This window comes from Coptis chinensis, chromosome 9 (assembly GCF_015680905.1).
Source record: "Coptis chinensis isolate HL-2020 chromosome 9, ASM1568090v1, whole genome shotgun sequence".
NCBI classification, from domain to species: domain Eukaryota; kingdom Viridiplantae; phylum Streptophyta; class Magnoliopsida; order Ranunculales; family Ranunculaceae; genus Coptis; species Coptis chinensis.
This window is the reverse complement of record NC_141464.1, coordinates 66,987,666-67,007,251: the sequence shown is the minus strand read 5'-3', so window position 1 is coordinate 67,007,251 and position 19,586 is coordinate 66,987,666. Positions and strand designations below refer to the sequence as shown.

Here is a 19,586-nt window from a genome sequence, read left to right as displayed (position 1 = left end):
ATCTATGAGAGGAGGCGGCGGGGGTGGCTGGGAGGAGGAGAGAAGATAAAGTCTCCAAGGTTTACACTGTTACTATTAGTAACCTATGAAAATAGTACTAATAAACCGGAATACAAAGTCACCCAGTTTCAGGAGCGTGCCCCTCTAATTTTTTAGTGAACCGGCTGGGTTATTCTTAACTAAAACCGGTTTCCAGGTTAGAGAGTGCCCCCTCTTAGGAACCGGAGCGTGTATTTAACAGGACCCTATTTTTATAATAATATTTAATTGATTGGTGGCTCTGTTTTTTGTTATTCATTTGTTGATTTAGTTTGTGGAATGTGATTTTTATATCATATTTGCTAGAACTAGATGGGCATGGTGGGCAATTTGACCCGGATTTTTTTTTTTAGTGGCTACAATTTACTAACGGATATTTCCGTTACAAACAATAGTTAGTAAATAGCACATCATATCCGTTAGAAATGACAAATTTAATCAGACCATAGGCTATCTGTTACAAAGAATTTTAGTAACGGATATAATCGTTACTAAAATTATGATCAGTAACGGTTATATCCGTTACTAAATTTAGCCTAAGTGACAGTGACTCCCCAGAGCTAACGGATATAACCGTTAGTAAAAATATAAGTAACGGATATAACCGTTAGTAAACGCCTTTTCTAGTGTAGTGCCTTCTTTATCTATCCATGATGTTTTATTTGTTCCATCAATAAACTGTAACCTTCTCTCTGTTAGCCAATTAACCAAATCTCATAATTGTGTTGTCTTGTTCTTTCATACTCACTGTATTTTTCAGAACACCCTTACTAAGGAGAGGATTGGCAGTGGTAAACAAAGTGGAAGATTGTACTATCTGGAGGATGGTTTTCAATGGTCCAATCAAGGAGTCCAAGTTCATGTTATGAGTGACGATAAGATTAATAAAAATAAAGGTGGGATTTGGTTTTGGCATAGACAACTAGGACATCCCTCATTTGGTTATCTTAGGAGATTATTTCCATATTTATTTAATGGTTGTAGTCTTTCTGATTTTGCTTGTGAAACCTGTGTAATGGCGAAAAGCCATCGTACTATTTTCTTTTCGAGTGATAATAGACCTGATGCTCCTTTTTCTTTAGTTCATTCATATGTTTGGGGTCTTGCCCCACGTCCTACACATAACATGATGAAATGGTTTATTACTTTTGTCGATGACTGCACTCAGATGACCTGAGTATATTTTTTGAAACATAAAAGTGATGTCTGTACATTTTTTCCCCTTTTCCATCAGATGGTGCTCACACAGTTTGGAATCTCTGTAAAGGTTGTTCGCTCTGATAATGGGGGTGAGTATTTCAAAAAGGAATTGACTGGCTTTATGCATTCGGCTGGTATTCTACATCAAACCTCTTGCTCTTATTCCCCTCAGCAAAATGGGGTTGCAGAACGAAAAAACATACATCTTTTGGTGGTCATGTCCCATCTCACTTATGGGGTGAAGCTTTGACCTCTGCTGTTTACTTGATGAATCGTACACCTTCTAGTGTTGTCCTTTCTGATCACTGTACGCTTTCGCCCATTGTTCATTTAGCACCTTATATCTTCGGGTGTGTGGTGTATGTTTAGTTACATACGCAACAACACACCAAACTTGATCCACGTGCGTTGAAGTGTGTCTTTGTTGGGTATGGCTCAACTCAGAAGGGTTATAAGTGTTATCATCCATCTTCTAAATTTTTTTTTGTCTCAATGGATGTCATTTTCCATGAACACGACCTTTTTTATACGAAGATCACTGATTCTTCACTTCAGGGGGAGAATTGAAATGAAATACAGAATCATGATGATATAACGGTCTTTGATTTATCGAGACCATAATCACCTAGTGATAAAAACTCAATAGAAGAAGTCGATGGAACCTCCACTGAGTGCTCAAGTGAAGGATGTGAAGATCAAGTCCATGATAGTACATTACCTCCTACAACGGATCCACTAATCCAATCTTCTCCAGAAGACCCATTAGAGGTATCGCTCGACTTTATTATTGTTGATTCCAATACTCATAATGTTGGTGATTCTAATATTCATGATGCTAATCTACCTAGTCTTAATTCTGAACTAGTTCAATATCATCTTCCACCTCGATCTAACCGTGGCCAACCACCAATTCAATATGAACCTGATTCTAAAGCTAAAGTGAAATATCCCATAAGCAACCATGTGTCATCTCACAAGTTGTCCAAGTCATATGCATCTTATGTATTCCAGTTATCATCTGTCTCTATTCCTAGTAAAATGCAGGAAGCTTTAGCAGATTCTAGATGGACCAAAGCTATGGCGGAAGAAATGGCAGCATTGAAAAAGAATGTCATTTGGGAACTTGTAATCTTACCAAAGGGAAAGAAGACAGTGGGGTGCAGATGGGTATTTACAGTCAAGCTCAAAGCAGATGCGGCTATTAAGAGATACAAAGCTCGGCTGGTTGCGAAAGGGTGTACACAATCTTATGGTGTTGATTATCAAAAAACTTTTGCACCGGTTGCTAAACTCAATACTGTGAGAGTACTTTTGTCATTAACAGCTAATAAAGATTGGCCTCTTCTTCAGTTTGATGTTAAAAATGCTTTCTTGCATGGAGATCTTACTGAAGAAGTATATATGGATCCTCCCCCAAGTATACCATAATACTCAGATACAACAATGGTCTGTAAACTAAAGAAGGCATTGTATGGGTTAAAACAGTCCCCAAGAGCTTGGTTTGGTAGGTTCACCAAGTCTATGAAGAAGTTCGGTTACAAACAAAGCAACTCGGATCACACTTTGTTTTTAAAACACAGAAGATGTAAAATCACTGCTTTGATTATCTATGTTGATGATATGGTGGTGACAGGTGATGATCATGAGGTGATTTCTAGCTTACAACAATATCTGGCTTCTGAATTTGAAATGAAACAGCTCAGAGACCTTAAATATTTCCTTGGGATTGAGGTAGCCCGATCAAAGAATGATATTTTCTTATCCCAGTGGAAATACATTCTTGATTTATTATCTGAGACGGGAATGCTAGGATGTAAGCCAGTTGATACTCCTATTGAGCAGAACCACAAACTATTTCTGTGTTTGAATGCAACTCCAACCGATAAGGGGAGATATCAGAAGCTTGTAGGAAAACTGATCTATTTATCGCATACTAGGCGAGATATTGCGTATGCAGTTAGTGTCGTGAGTCAATTCATGCATGACCCACGTAAACCTCATATGGATGTTGTAGGGCGCATATTGAGATATTTGAAATCTGCTCCGGGTAAAGGCTTATTGTTCTCGAAACATGATCACCTAAAATTAGAAGGTCGTCGACCGATGCAGATTAAGGTGTTCAAATTTAACAACGTAAGGTCTACCTCAGGATACTTCACTTTTGTAGGTGGAAACTTTGTGACTTGGAGGAGTAAAAAACAACCAATAGTATCAAGATCAAGTGTTGAAGCTGAATATAGAGGTATGGCGGCATATGAGGTATATGAGTTGTTGTGGTTGATAAACTTGTTGATGGACTTGGTATTAAACCAAAAGTGGAAATGAATCTGTATTGTGACAATACGTCAGCTATAGAGATAGCTTATAATCCTGTTCAACATGATCGGACGAAGCATGTGGAGATTGATAGACATTTTATCAAAAGGAAACTTGAAGCTGGAATTATTACTTTTCCATTTGTAAAGTCTGAAGACCAACTAGCAGATATCCTTACTAAAGTAGTGCCTAGCAAGGCGTTTATTGACTCTCTTGTCAAGTTGGGCATGTGTGATATCCAAGCACCAACTTGAGAGAGGGTGTTGGAATATTTGTTAACTTAGTTAGGATTAGCAAGTATCTTATAATCTTAGTAAGAGTATTATCTTCTCCTAGATATGTGAATCTAGGAGATCTTCTGTATTCTTGTATATATACCTACTGTTTTATATCAATAAGATTATCAGAAATATTCAGTAAAACATCTTTGACATTCTCAGTGTTCAAGTTATATGGACACCATCGTTGTGTGACTTCTTTGGTTGCTGTTTCGACACAATTCTGGCAGACTTTGGTAGTAACATCACCTCAGCAGCTCGGCTCGGCATTGGAAAAGGCCATACACTCTTTGTATATTTCTTCCGGCAGCCATGCTTTCGAATTTGATTGGATAGGACAATACATCAGAATTTAAAGATGACAGTAGCAATTCCAGATTAGAGTGAAGTGTGCTGTTACTAGTGTAATTGCCTGTTGTCCACTAGATGCTTTATTAGATTCCTAAGATGTGCACTCCCATTACATCTTAAACTTCAGCACGTGTAGGGCTGCAACTGATTCTGTATTTGTAAATAAGAAATGATTTCCAATACCACAAACACATGAGCACACGATAAGCAACTCTTTCTCAAAGAATCTATTTTAATTGTGTGCTAATATTTCCAAGAAACAACTCAAAAATGCATACCATGCAACATTGTCACCCTCAAAAACGAAACAACATTTTTTTAACAAGTCTACTTCTTTCCTGTTACATTTGACACCAAATCTCTAAAAAATTTAGCAGACTTAGTTATTGGAGAATTAACAGCCATCAAGTTATACAAGACATTCTCAACTTCACCAATAGAAGGTCTTTTCTTAAACTTTGAGATCACCTTCAACTCTCCATTTTCTTCTTCTACAAATATTTCCCATCTCTCACTACTCAAAACTCCATCTCTAGCACACTTGAAAACCACCCCTTTTCTCTTACTCAAAACTCCTCTAACTTCCAACCCCATGAAAGAATATACCACTTCAAATGACCCTATAAATCCACTTAACTCACCAAAACTAGTCTCATCCTCAAATCCCCATTTTGGATTGAAAATTACAACTGGCTTTGGATACAAGCTATCATTAACTGTCTTCATAACAGTCAACTCTGAATCCTCTGGCGCCAAAAACACTGCCACATCAGTAGAATTTAAAGTTCTGCTAGAATCATTAGTAAGAAAAGAAGACATGTCCATGTGTTGAATTGAGTTTGAAGATACAGAATTTGTGAAGGCTTTCTTGGCTAGTTCTGCTAAGTTTGAGTTAGGCCATACGAGTAGTATGTTGAGTTGAGTGCCTTTTCTTTTAATGGGAAGGTCTTGAAAGAAGTCAAGAGCTAGTTGAGTGAGTGATTCAGGTGTGTCGTCAATAACTGGGATTTCGATACGGAACTTGGGTTGTTTTTGTTTCTTGAGTTTTCCAGCTAGTCTTGGATTGTTTAGTGGCTTTTCTAGTGTAGTTGATAGGCATGTTTTGGCTTGAGAAATGGCTTCTTCTTTGGAAGTAGGTGGTGAGTATGTAGAGAGTGTTGAGGAACAGAGGAATTTGGACTTGTGGAGAGGTTTTGGAGGAAAGAAAGAAATGTGGGATTTTTTCAGTTGGTTTTGAAGGGGATTTCGAAGTGAGGGGAAGTGAGTTTTTATTGATAGTGACGATGAACATGAAGGGATTGGAGATTTGATAGTTTGTATTGGCAATTTTAGGAGATTGGATGCCATTTCAAACAGAGTGAAAGAGCTCAGAGGCTGGCAGCAGTGCTCTATTAAGTGCTCAAAATGTTGTGGATAATATATGGATAACGATAGTATCCAACTATCCATACGAAAAACAGTGAATTTTATTAGAAAATTAACGAAGATTTTGGTGTGCAGTGTTGAAATTTCGTATTGGCAAACAATTATCTTCCTTGTTTTTATGAGCTTTTTGTAAAATTCCTACCATCCAGAAGGCCATAACCCTGCCCACCCTTCACCCATCCATGTATAATTGTATACTACCTTAAGACCTTTTGAAACAACCTCCTAGGGTCTTTGTACTTGGTATTAGTTAAGCTCTAGTCCTTAGGTAAGGGTCTTATACTCAACTATAAGTATGCTACTACACAATTGTCGACTAAAAGTTTGGCCAGAGTCTGACCAAGTATTACATTTCTGCGTCGCATAGTTAACTTAGAACTTATTGTAGCTATAAAAAAAAGATTCACTTATTGATGGCTCAAAGTGTCATGAAAGAGATTCACTTAGAGATGGCTCGTAAGGTCATGAACGTGTACAATTACATTTACTTCCATTAATATGTCTGGAAAGGCAACCTTAACAAATAACTAACGTGTCTAATTCGAAGAAGTAGGAGTAGGAGTAACTTTGGTAACAAAGTGTGGCAGTTACTCTCTTATGCGGTGATCTGGGTAATCTGGAAAACGAGAAATAACCATGTCTTCAAGAACCGGAAACTTTCTATGCAGGGATCTATCTTGGAAGTGAAAGGCACCTTGTGGTATTGAATGTCTACTTCTGGGCAGAGAAGGAATTATGTTTTCAAGGACATGTTGTTGGCCTGGCCTGGAGTTCTACTAGGGAGTTAACTAGTTTTCGAACCCGTCTTACGAACGGGTGTCGTTATATTAAATTATTTTTAAAAATATTTGCAACTATGCATAGCTATGAAATATGAATGTAATATTGATTACTTATCTAATTTCTTGCAAAGTGAAAACCCCATTACCCTTGATTAAACCCTTTGATTTTTTTTTTTTTTTTTGTTTAATAATATAAGTTTGATCGAAGTTTTGTGAGAATGCCCAATAAGACAAAGATCATATTGAAGCTACTTGAATAGCAAGACATTCTCCATCATACAAAAATTAGAAATATGATAAACATCATTTTAAATGCAAAACTATACTTGTGGAGACATTCCAGTCCCACTATAAATAATATAACTAAGCTTTGAGGATGCATGGTTCAATGCATTTGCATCCAGTTTCGTATCTCCCATTAATTATTTTTTGAGGTTAGTTCACTACATTTGCATTCAATTTTTTATTTTATGTTAATTATTCTTTGATGCTAGTTTAAATGCATTTCCATCTAGTTTTCGATTTCCCGTTAATTATTCTTTGAGGTTGGTTCAATGCATTTGCATCCAGTTTCTGATTTCGCTTTTAATTATTCTTCTTTGAGGTTAGTTCAATTCATTTGCATCAAGTTTTCGATTTCCCATTAATTATTTATTGAGGCTAGTTCAATGCATTTGCATCCAGTTTCTAATTTACCATTAATTATTATTCTTCTTTGAGGTAATTAGCTCAGTACAATTGCATCCAGTTTCCAATTTCCCGTTAATTATTCTTTGATGAGTTAAGTTCATTGCATTTACATACAGTTTCTGATTTCCCGTTAATTATTTTCTTTCGAGTTAGTTCAACCCAAGTTTGTAATTTATGTGGTCATTTGATCGCCATAACATATGTATAGATGCAGTTCTCTTCGTTCCCATGCACTATTCATATTAATTTGAGATATTAATTTTCTACATTCGAATGACAGCCGTGTGATCTCTTTTTCTCGCCACACTTTTACTTTAATATGCCATCAAGTCTCCATGATCAGACATTGGATTCATGTTTTGCCTTATAGTGATCAAATGATTATAACTCTCTAGCAGGCGTCAAATTTAACTCCTTTCTCACTCGGTCACCCTTTTACAACCCAATAGTTTACGTAGACATTGTGTGATCTCTTTGACGTTTGACTGAAGCAAGTATCGGCAATGGAGGGACAACTCGAGTAACTTATAGCTTAATATTATCTTCATTATGACATTCTCGTACTCATAGGAACTCTACAACATTGACCCCAGTTATAACAAAGTCCCAACAATTCCTATGATCATATAGGGATCAGATACAGAGGTTTCTAATTTAAGATATTCTATCAGGCATTGAAATGTCTTGAATAACATGAGATTCCAATGCCTAGGTTGTTTGATTGCTTTTATGACTTACCAAACAAAAAATGGATGCTCTAATGTATTGGGTAGGCTTGCATGCACCTCCTGACATGGGCTAAAGGTTTAGTTAATTATGAATTTAACTTCAAGTGCTTATTCTTTAAATGCATTTTCCAATACAATTTGTGGGTATTAAATGATTTGCAATTGGGAGTATCTATAAATTATGAGGTCTGAGTGTGGGAAAAATTGTAATGCTAAAGTTTGTTTGTTGGTTTGTGCAAATCCTTCGCATGACTATCAATCTTTTGTTTATTCTGTTTCCAACTATAATTGTGAAATTTACATCAAGTGTGAACTAATAGTGATGTGCTTAGGTTTGGATGGGAGCCGCTATGAAAGGTTGTAAACTCAACTTTGAGATGAATGAATGATCTCTTTGAAGGACATGCCTTCATAAAAACCTGCAAATATACACTTTACTCTTACTATAAAGGCAATTATCTAATATGCATGAGACCGGCAGAACACATACCAATCAGAAAGTGTTTTAGCACTATAGCAAATGTTTTGAATACACTATATTATTTATGTAGGCTTGTTTGCAAAACTTACTCAAAACTGACTGTAATACATAAAGTTGACGAAGGCTTCTACAGTTCTACCCAAGCTCAATTCATTAAAGGTGAAACAAACAAAATAACAATCCAAGTTGTGCATTCAACACTATAAAAAGATGGTGGCCAAAATTCTAACATTCTCTGACCATTTGAAAAACATAGTTCACCTTTTAAGAAAATCTCAAACTACAACAGTGAAAAGTGAAATTACGCAAATGAAAATTGAAGTAGGATTTTCGTACTTCTCTTAATCATTGGTCTATTTCTTGAGTTGTGTCGAGTAACTATGGCAGTCTACAGACATACCTTACCATAATAAGAAACACATTATAGATAGCCTACAATTCATGAAGAAGAAAATAGGTCACATATGCATTAATCGTTTTAATATCTAGAAGACTCCGACACAGACATTCATCTTATTCTATGACTTCGAATTGCTCTATGCAATTTTAGTAAATAGCACCCACAGCAGGTGAATCCTTGAATTTATTGATGGCACTCATATTGACCAAGAAATCTTTAATTAGATTACCTAGCTCACATTAAGATCCTATACAATCATTTTTCATATGTATAAAAGAATCAACGTCTACTTACAATAGATGTTAATATAACTGTTATAATAGCCAATATTGTAAGAACATAGTACAAAAGTAATGGATCGTATAGTTCATGACAGAGGGAATTTTTAAGAAAAGTATACACAGTTCAAACTTCAAAACATATATTAAAGATTGAAAGACTCAAAGTTTTGAAATAACATTATAGGAGGGCTTTAATAGAAGTTCCCATATATTGCTGTCAAGCTAAGGAAATTTTCTTTTGCAAGCTGGAGAGTGTAAGTAAAGGCATAAATCAGGTTTTCAAATTAGTACATGGAACTCAAGGAGCTTTGAACTTGAACTTTAAATTTTGAGACTTTAGATTCCTGAATCATCTCAATCTATACACATATATATAATCAGATTAGATAACAAATAAAACTCCATCCCACATTTCTTTGAACTATAATATCGGAATGAAAAATTGCTTCAACCACGGTTTAATCTCAAACTTGATTGTCATCCATATCAATTCATGATCAGCTATGTTACACATTTGCAAGGGTCAGAGCTGCTCAACATTTTTCAGAACTGACGTTCAATTCAAGCGCCTTGCAGATCTTATTGCTATTACTGGCTAACATCGCATAAACTTCATGAGAAATGCAACTCAAACTTTAATTTAGCCACATGTGACCTGCTAACCTAAACATCCTCAAACCATGTCAACATCAACAAAATTGGAATAACATTTCAATACTTTATATGGTATACCCTTAAAGCCCGGCCCATGGCCGGACCTGCTACATTGATAGATGAAAAAGCCCATTAATTTTGACATGCTTAAGTCTCTTATTCATGTGTATTGGGCTTTAAAATGATTTGGGCCTATCAAGATTTTTTTCGTTGTAAAGCTCATTATTTGATAGTGATTTTCCAACAATTTCACTATATTTTGCATACGGCCAAGTTTGCTACGTGATTTTTTTTTTTTTTTATACCCACAATTTGCTCTTTTATATTTGTATTGATTCCTTTAAGGTGGAATAAGTATATAGAAATTGATCAATTTTTATTTTGAGCATCTCTTGAAAAACCCAAGTTCACTAATCTAATAGGCAAACAACAACTGTTGATGTCAAAACCACTTTCATTTCTCACGCTCCTCGTTTGGTCCATAAGGAGATGAATCAAAGGTCAACTGTTAGCTACTATGACCACATCAGGGAGACCATGCTAGCAACAAAAAGACCATTATGGAGTTTTATCTCTTCATACTTAGTCACTTTACCAAGAAAAAAATAACAAAGGAATATTGTTCTTTTGTTCATAGAAAAACTGAGACATTTTAAGTAAGAGTTCATGCAATCCAATTAAGCTTCTAAACAACCATTCTTACGTTAGACTACTTCTATCAAAGCATTGCCTAAAGTCTCTATTGCCACGTCATTCAATTAAATCTATAAACTAAGAACATTCAAGAAAAAGTCAAATAAAATTTTCCCAAAATTCAAATTCGAAAAGGAGATATCAACGTCATTGTAAAGACATGTCACCACTTGGCTTCCAAAATATTTTGGTGATTAATCAAATATGAGTACCTTAACATCCAAACTCCTAAGGTGGTTGTGAAAAATATATTTTGCAGCTAAATTCTGGCAGAATGATGATTAAAGATATAGATTAAAATAAAGTGTTAGTTTAGGGAACAAAAATGATGCGTTCTCAACCCTTGACGAACCTTGACAAAAGCAAAGTCGCATCATAGTACTCTAATTGCAAAGAATACATATGACATCTGACAGCCCGTACATTAGGCATAGTGGGAAAAATCATTATAAGCTAATCATCATTGTGATAGCTTTAGCAAATAAGACAACACTTTCTTTTGCATATTGTTGGTATTAAATTCATAACTATCGATCTCTACGTAATTGGATGAACTTTTGAGATTGGGTGGTACTGTTGTATAGACATAATCGACTATGACACTTCCATCTCCTGGTCAATTCTGTAATCAAAATTAGTTGGCAAGCAAATAGGATGACAGCACGAAAACTAAATAAAGAGAATGAATATTTTTAAACTTTGACAGTCTGCTCATTGGTTTTGGAATGGGTATCAAATCACTGAAGCATTAGACCATCAGTCCACTTCTTCTTATGTAGATTCAGCAACATTTTCTCCTCAAGTTCATTCTTCCTGTAATTGATTGCTATCGAGTAATAATGCTTGTTCAACCCATGGATCAATGCATGGAAGATGGATGTCACCAAAGAAAACAAATTGGTTAAGGTGCATTCAACAATAAACTTTGAGCAATTAGTGACATACTATGTTCAGAATCTACTTACTTGTATGGACGGCTTGCTGAGATGCCCAAGATTGGATGTTGTCTCCCTTGGTTCTTGGCCAAGCATCATGGTACTACTTTTTTATTTAAAGCTTCAAAACTCTGCAAAACACAGTTGAGTTAGAAGAGAGGTAGGCATATAGCATAATCGGAGGGAGGGGGACGATAAAGAGTCAACATATACACTAATATGCTACAAAATCATAAAAGCCTCCAAAGTACCAAAGAAAGGAGTTACTGGCACAATAAGCTGCAACTGACCCTCAAATATGAAAGAAATAGCAACATTGACCCAGAACAATCGCTCAAACTCATTTTTGGATTGTCAATAAACTTGGATATATCTTTAAGGAAAATATGAATTGTTAGAAATATATAATAACCCGGATATGCTGATAAACTTCTTTCAGGCTTGTGGAAACTAATCCAGCAAGTAAGAAAATTGAAACTGATAGATGAAAAATGCTTAAAATCCCATCAATAAGTAAAAAGGCAATTAACCCCCCCTTTCTCTGCTCCCTTTCTCATAGCAAATCACATAGGACCAGGATAAAGTTGAAGGAGATAAAATAAAATTCAACGTTTACAAAACAACTATGTTTTTCGTTTCTCCATAGCTACTACTTTTTTTCAAATAGTTGTAGACAAAATGTTTGAAATAATACCTGAAAATTCTTATAAGCCTGTAACTAAAAGGTATCCAAACACAACCCTCCTCTCCTATTCTTTGCACTGATTTAATATAACCATACTAAAAAAAGACTACACATATTATGTGTTTGTGAATGTTTACTTTACTATATGTCTTCATCCAAGGAACTATATCCTCAATCAAATAATTCAAAGATGTTTGAGAGCCTCAGTGCAAGGAAACTATATCCAAGAGTCAAAAGGCATTACTACTTATTATTTGTTTCCAAAATAGATATATTACCCCATATTCACCTACCACATATTGGTAACACCGATAAGAGGATATTATCTTCTAAAAATAGTATCAGACACTGCTTTTTAGTATTTTAGGTTAGTCAGGATTTTTTATCGTCACTTGAGAAACTTAGTATCAGACACTAACTTTTAGTATTTTAGGTTAGTCAGGATTGTTTATCGTCACTTGAGAAACTTAGAAATGGAGGTTTTTAAGCTGATCTAACCCATCTAATCATGTGGTTAATATATAAGAACTCAAGTTAGACTAATTAAGTACGAAAAAATATACAACCCCATATTGTAAAACCTAACAATACAAAAAATAAGAATAAAATTGATTAAATAATAAAGTTGGGAATCACTAAAGCAAAAGAAAATATGATACCTTCATTGTTTGAGCTTGTTGAGAACTGTTTGATCAATTCTACTATTTAGAAATTTTGTTCATTTTTTTTTCTTGTTTTTGAGTAGGAAAAAGCATGAGAAACAAAGAGAGAGGAGAAAGATTATGCATAGAGTTCTTTCTATTTGATCAATGTCTAGCCGATTTATGGGGAAAATTTAAAAGAGTACCTAGAATGAATAGGAAATAAGACAAATAGTTTTGTTCTTCGTGAGTAGGAAAAAGGAGAAGAAAAATAGATGGGAAGAATAGAAACAAATGCCGGGGAGTTTACTTAATTTGTCAGATGTTGTGTTGCTCACAGAGAAAGGAAATCAATCCATGTCAGTTGTGGATAGGGGAGTCGAAGTCATTACTTTTACCACTTGTATTCTTTAAGTATAGTTTCCCCATACTGAAATTACATGATATTTTTTGTCCACAAATAATGCTTGTAGAATTTGACCATGAGAATATCAGGTGAACTTTATACGACAATGAATTGGAAATTGGACGATTAAATTGAAAGTCTAAATTTTACCCAATGCCAGATTCACAAAACAAAAAGGTAGATATCACTAACCTTTTCAAGGCAAGGGGTAAATTGACATCAAAACAATGTCGAGATATTTGAAAAGGATCATATCCCACTTTATACTCCCAAGACCTAATCAATTCACATAAAACAATCATTGGGAGGAAAAAAATATATCAAAATTGAATGGAAATTCAGGCCTCAAATAAATAGAAAAAAGTTCAACAAACAAAAAACTTGCCATGTCGTTGATAGGGAGGAAGTGAAGAAAAAGTAGGGTGTGAACTGAAATCCAGGGTTAGCGCATCTTCATTTTGGGGAAAAACCAATTCAATAATACGAAAAATTGTGAATAATTGATTAGGAAAATTAATAAAACTTGCCTGACTTGACTTATACCGAGTTTAGGCCACTAAATTGTTTTTCCGAGAGCGATTAATGGAGAAAGAGGCTATCAGTGCACTTTTTGTACTTTTTAGGTTTAGTTTTTTTTTTCTTCGTTGTTTCTTGTTTGTGAGTATTAGTTATTTCTTCCTTTACGTAGGCTTTGGATGGGTTTTAGAATAGAGGAATTTAGTGTTTTGTGTCGAAAGTTTGATTTCCTATTTAGTCTCCTGATTTTCCTTTTTTCTCCTGGGTTTCAGAGAGAAGTATGCCATCCTGATTTCCTGTGAGTAAAGTGGGTACTTAAAATTTGTTGACGTTGACACCCTCAGAGAGCAGGAAAAGGGACTGCTATTATATATATATATATATATATATATATATATATATATATATATATATAAATATATATATATAAATAAAAATGGACATACATACACAATCAATAGTAAACTCTAGCATAATTGAGATATTGATCTGCACAATCCCATTGGGGTGTGCTTTCTCTTTATGTCTATCGCCTATCACTCAATTTCTAACCATCTTACTGTTTATTTATCCATATTTTTTTATGGATAAAACCATTGAGCTAGAGCAACACCAAAGCAAAGATAGCTTAGGTAGCCATTGATCACATACATGCATAGTCTGAATAGAGATCAATGTCGATACTTGGTAAGTAAAAATATAAACAAATATAAAAACCAACTGATGATCTAACATTGATAATTAAAAACCAAAATACAGTTGTTAAACATTGTGTACTTGAACAGTAGTTGATTGAAGATGAAACGTAGCTAATTTCAAGCTTGGGAGATCAATGTCGATACTCAGTAGCCAGTACTATGATGGAAAGGCGACAATCTATCGTTTTGTTTTGCTGGAAACCAATTTAAGAATTAAAATAGAGAATTGGGTTTTAACACCTTCTACTGCATAGGAAAAAATATATTTGTAAACTGAGAAGTTAGTGAGAATATATATGGTGATTAAGGTTAAATGTAGACTTATATCTAGTAGAGTTTTTATATAATTCAACATCTTTAATCTTTTCTAAACAATCCAATGAATGTTGAAGGTGTGCATATAAAAAACCGCATGGATAAGAGCTTGAAAGAGCGGCATAGTTCAACCTTTAAAATTTTAATTAAGGGAAGTTTTTTTTTTATTTATCAAAGAGGGGTAGGAGTCTTTACTAAGTAGTGAGATAAGTGTTTCTGCCCTAGCAATCATTCTAACAATTCTATAACAACGCTTTGTGCACACACCAAAAAGGAGAATAAAAAACTTACTTTCAATAGTGATTTCTGATTTCTCGTGCTCCAGTTTGACATAATCAGCAAGTTTGTTGATGAGAGTTGAGGGGAACAAAAAGTGATTCAACAATCTTACCTTTTGATCTTCGTTCTACTCTTGAAAAACTGATGAAGTGGAGAAGAAAGTGGTTTCGGTCGGAGAAGCATTTTTGGGATTTTGACATGGGTTAAAAAAAGTATGTGTATCGGTTTGGTAAAGTTGTTTCACTATTTCTCCTTCTTTTCCCGAAATTGCTTTTTCCTAAATTATCGCCAAGATAACGTGTTTTTTTTATAAGGACATGGTGATTTACATAAAATTTCTAGGAGAATAAGGCTGGCAGGAAGAATAAATTGACTCTCCTTTGTTAAATCATGCCATTGACACAAACTCTACCAGCTTTAAGAAGGCATCCTCAAAGAAACAGAGAATGCGGTAGACTGGTAGCACTTGTTGCTCATGAAAGATTTAAGACTATCTTATCAATAAAATACATAGAAACATAAAATAAATAATAAGCTCACCTTGAGAAATTGCATGTGCAGTACCAGTTGATGAGAATGAGAAGGCATGAGGTGCTCTTTGTACACATGAATGTGGACACCCTTGAAAAGTACTCAAAATAATGAATTATTAGTATTTTGATTATTAGCAAACTCCAGAAGCGTATTCTAGCCTTTCTAGGTAATCTTTGAGGACATCTGGATGAAAGGATAGACACTTCTTGAGTGGAACATATATGGGATTAGTCCTTTTCAATTTTTTTTTTTTTTTGAAACTATTTATATTGAAGGAGGCATTTTTCTTGAGAGGCATATATGGGAAAAGGTACTATTTATGCCCAATAAAAGAACTTGGGCATAAATAGTACCTTTTCCAATGCAAAGAGTCTCATTAACAAAGAGATCAATGGCTTCACATTCAGATTCATCAAAAGGTACTAAACATTCCCTGAAAATGCCTCCTTCAATATAGTGAATTGCAATTACATCATAATGAAAATGACTGAAGTTACAGAACAGCTATAAGATTCCTCCCTACAAAACAACGAACATTATCCTATAACTTGATTAAACATCATATCTAATTTTTAATTTGTTCTTTGAGCTCAAACAGTGTCCATAACAATTTGGCTAACACATTTAGCTTGCACTTACCCATAAGCAATGGGAAAACTGGTAGTTCCAAAGGTTTTTCAGGAGCCCCAACCATAACCAACTTCTCATGATTCTTCAGTAGACTGATCAAGGGCATTAGAGGGTGAACAGCAGAAACGGTGTCTATGATACCATCCAAGGTACCCATGGTAGCCTAATAATATACCAACAATATCGATCATTAGAGCATTATATGTAAGATCAGCAATATAATGAAGTAATGAACAAAAAAAATAATTAATTTATCATTTTTAATGACAGAGCAAATTAGGTCTCTTGCTGGCAGTTTTTAGCTTGTGGCAGTGAGATCAACTAAGACTTTTAATTTTGGTAGCCATTTTTTTGGTGCACCCCTCTCATTAGAACTTAGAATCATAAGTATTTGTTTACATGCAACTGACCAAAAAGTCATCAGCACCAAGATGTTCAATTGCTTCTTGTTTCTTGCTAAGTGAAGTGCTGATCACTGTAACCTTTAGTCCAAAAGCCTTGCCAAATTTAACAGCAACATGACCCAACCTACCAAGCCCCACCACACCCAAATGCAAGCCAGGCTTGTTGAGTCCAAAGTACTTCATTGGACTATAAACAGTAATCCCAGCACACAACAATAATGGAGCTGCTCCATCCAAGGGAATGTTGTTTGGAAAGTTAATCACAAAGTGTTCATCAACTACTACCATATCGGAATATCCACCATAAGTTCTAGTTCCATCACGGTCAAGAGAATTGTAGGTAAGTATTATCTTGGTGCAGTAATTCTCTAAGTCCTTGGCACAACTATCACATGAGCGGCAAGATCCAACCATGCACCCTACACCGGCTTTATCACCTATTTTACATTTTGTTACGTTGCTTCCAACTTCAGTCACTATACCAACAATCTCATGCCTACACCAAGTAATTTTTTTATTATGGTGTGTTGGTGGTGATTGTGACTTGTGAGTGCTTCTCCGCTTATATCACGATCACTTGTGATTGTATATTGAAATCTTAGAAAATGTCAGATTACCCAGGGATAATAGGATATGCAGCATTGCCCCATTCATTCTTAATGGAGTGAAGGTCAAAATGACAAATTCCATAGTGATCTTCAAGGTAATATCATTATCCCCGTTAGCCCTGAAAAAAAAAGCAGGTGCAATTGTGCACGATGGCTACTTATAATTTCTTCACAAATAAACACTTGACTATAGAAAAAACGTCCAAGTAATGTGGTTTAACCTATAATCAAGCATATTATATGATTGAAATATCGGATTAAGAGGTAAAAAAGCCTTTATACTTTGATGATTGGATTGCTGTGTTGACTGTTAAGGGAAAAAAAGGAAGCACTTGCCATCATTTTAGTTAAGTAATCAGAGAAAAGTAACACCGTGGAGATAAGAGAGAGAGAGGAGACTGTGAGAAAAATTAGTTCAAAATTCAAACCTATATTTTCTACGTGAAGAACGAAGGGTTTCGTGGAACTCTTAAGTTAAATTTCCAATTTTGGGTATCCTATTTTTCCGTAATCCTTCTGGTGACGTGGATAGCCTTAGAGAGCTTGAAAAGGGACTGCTATTATATATATATATTGACGATGAGCATTGGAAAAGGATTTGGGATAATACAACACTGAGATATGGGATATGCATTTAAATTTTTTAGTCGTATGAAGGTTTGAGACCTTACCTCATAGAGTGATCTTGCATTACCAAAAATGAAATCAATTGATCCTTGAATGTAATACTGGTAGAAGTAATGTGCTCCACTCAAGTCTAACAAAGTGTCCTATGAACCTACAATGTTAACCCTATAAAACATGGATAGTGTCAGCAGTCTCGTCAGCCTTGTCACTCTTCTTACTTGCCATACAAACACTTTTTGAAATTGTTATTGGGACTTGATTGATGCAAAAAATTATGAGAATTCATTGGCTCAACACGATGAGAAGCTACCCAATTATCCCTCTATCCATTTCCACCAGAATTATATCTTAAATTTGGTGGAGTGGATCAAGGAAACACTACTAGCTCTTTTGAATGCCAGAAATTCTAGTTCTTTAAAAGGTTTAGAGTTTTATCTTACCTTTCTTCTTCTTGCCACCACCTTTCTTCTTGGTCTTCGTCCCCAGAGATAGCCATGCATTGATTTATGGGTCATCTCATCAACTTTGTCTTAGTGGGTCAGAACTCCTGCAGAGCATGAGATGTAATCCGGTCTGACCCATTTGACATTAACAACACTGTGAATTTTATATGTGCAGCAAAGTCACCTGAAAGAAGACATAAAAAGCTTCAAGTGTGTTTGAAATGTATAATAGTTGTGTAGAACCATGCTCATCAACACCAATTACATTTCATGCCATCACTTCAATCTATCTTTTCATGCTTACCAGGCTTCTCATAAAGAATAGGATATGGCTGCAAAAGGTCATGGTTCACACATTCCACCAATCCCAAGCGAGCTCGCTTCTCTTCCAAGGCCCTGATTGGAAATTGCAAAACCTTGGTCAAGGCAAAGAATACAAAACTCAAAACACAGCAAGAATAACTCTACCACAAAATTAATAAGAAGTTTGCTAACCTTGCAGTAAATGGCATGATAGGGAATTTCTGACTTATTTCGCTGAAGATAAATCTTGAAGCTTTCATCTTTAAGTGATAGTTCTTGTCAACTGCTCTTTAGTAGTTTGTTTCTCATCTAAAAGCTTATGCTAAAACATTTTGCATCTTAGTATAAAAAGGACACACAACAAAAGGAGTTGTCCTATAAACTTGTGTGAGCTAATAACAGATGACACTTACCTTGTCGTCCCCTGTGCTCGTTACTATATCAATCGCATAGACTTCATTCTCCAATTATTTTGCATCGTCAACTTTGGTCTCAAGGTTGGATGCACTTAAAATGACTTTGTTCCCATCAATTACGAATTGCTTAAGCTGATGACTGAGAAGGCCTTCAACAATTTTGCAATCATAAGCAGCTGCAACCTTTTGAATAGCTTCTGTTACGTCTTTGTTCTGCCATATTAACAAAGTTTCAGTAAACATATAATCAACCAAAATCTTCTTCCTTAAACATAGATTATGCCTATGAACACTATAAAAGAAAAGAGTATTGATATGTGATAAGCAAACCGACATACTATCAAATTAATTATGATTTTTTTTCTCGGCAGTTTCTTTTTTCTCTCCTTATATCCCATGAGTAATTTTTTCTCTTCTTATTTCCCGTGATAATGCTAGAGGAGCAATACTCGCAGAAAGTTGGCACTGAAGCAGGACTTGAGTTGTTTGAGAGTTGTTCGCTCGATGCTCTGAGAACTATTTATAATTACTTGGCATAATTAATTATAAGTAGCTAACTACCAGGGGTGACATATATATGTGCTGTAACAAAAATGTATTGCACTAACAAACATTCAATATTTTAATGCTAAAAATACGCTTAATTTAATTTTTATTGTAGCCATAGTTTCATTCAAAACCTGTAGATCAGATATTTCTTTTATTTTCTTTTTTATAGTCAACGGTAAAAACCAAATAAAACGTATTCGTATTGAAAATTGTGTGAAATACTCTATGTACCTGGGTTTCATTAACATCATGAGGTCGGATTTGCAAATCCAACATTCC

The 19,586-nt window shown here is 35.0% G+C and overlaps 1 protein-coding gene and 2 pseudogenes across 1 annotated transcript; all 3 read right to left on the bottom strand.

Annotated features, from left to right (window-relative positions):
- Positions 1 to 4,398: 4,398 nt before the first annotated feature.
- Positions 4,399 to 5,703, bottom strand: LOC147477504 (plant/protein (DUF1995)). The gene has a single exon (XM_086582248.1). The coding sequence runs from the start codon at positions 5,631 to 5,633 to the stop codon at positions 4,512 to 4,514; it is 1,122 nt and encodes a 373-aa protein (XP_086438374.1). The 5' UTR covers positions 5,634 to 5,703; the 3' UTR covers positions 4,399 to 4,511.
- Positions 5,704 to 16,352: 10,649 nt separating this feature from the next.
- On the bottom strand, positions 16,353 to 17,011 carry LOC147477503 (8-hydroxygeraniol dehydrogenase pseudogene; annotated as a pseudogene).
- A 768-nt stretch (positions 17,012 to 17,779) lies between these two features.
- LOC147477502 (ERBB-3 BINDING PROTEIN 1-like) lies at positions 17,780 to 19,583 on the bottom strand (annotated as a pseudogene).
- Positions 19,584 to 19,586: the final 3 nt, after the last annotated feature.

Excerpts from the sequence above, each read along its gene's own strand:
- LOC147477504 (XM_086582248.1), bottom strand. The coding sequence starts at position 5,633 with ATGGATAGTTGGATACTATCGTTATCCATATATTATCCACAACATTTT.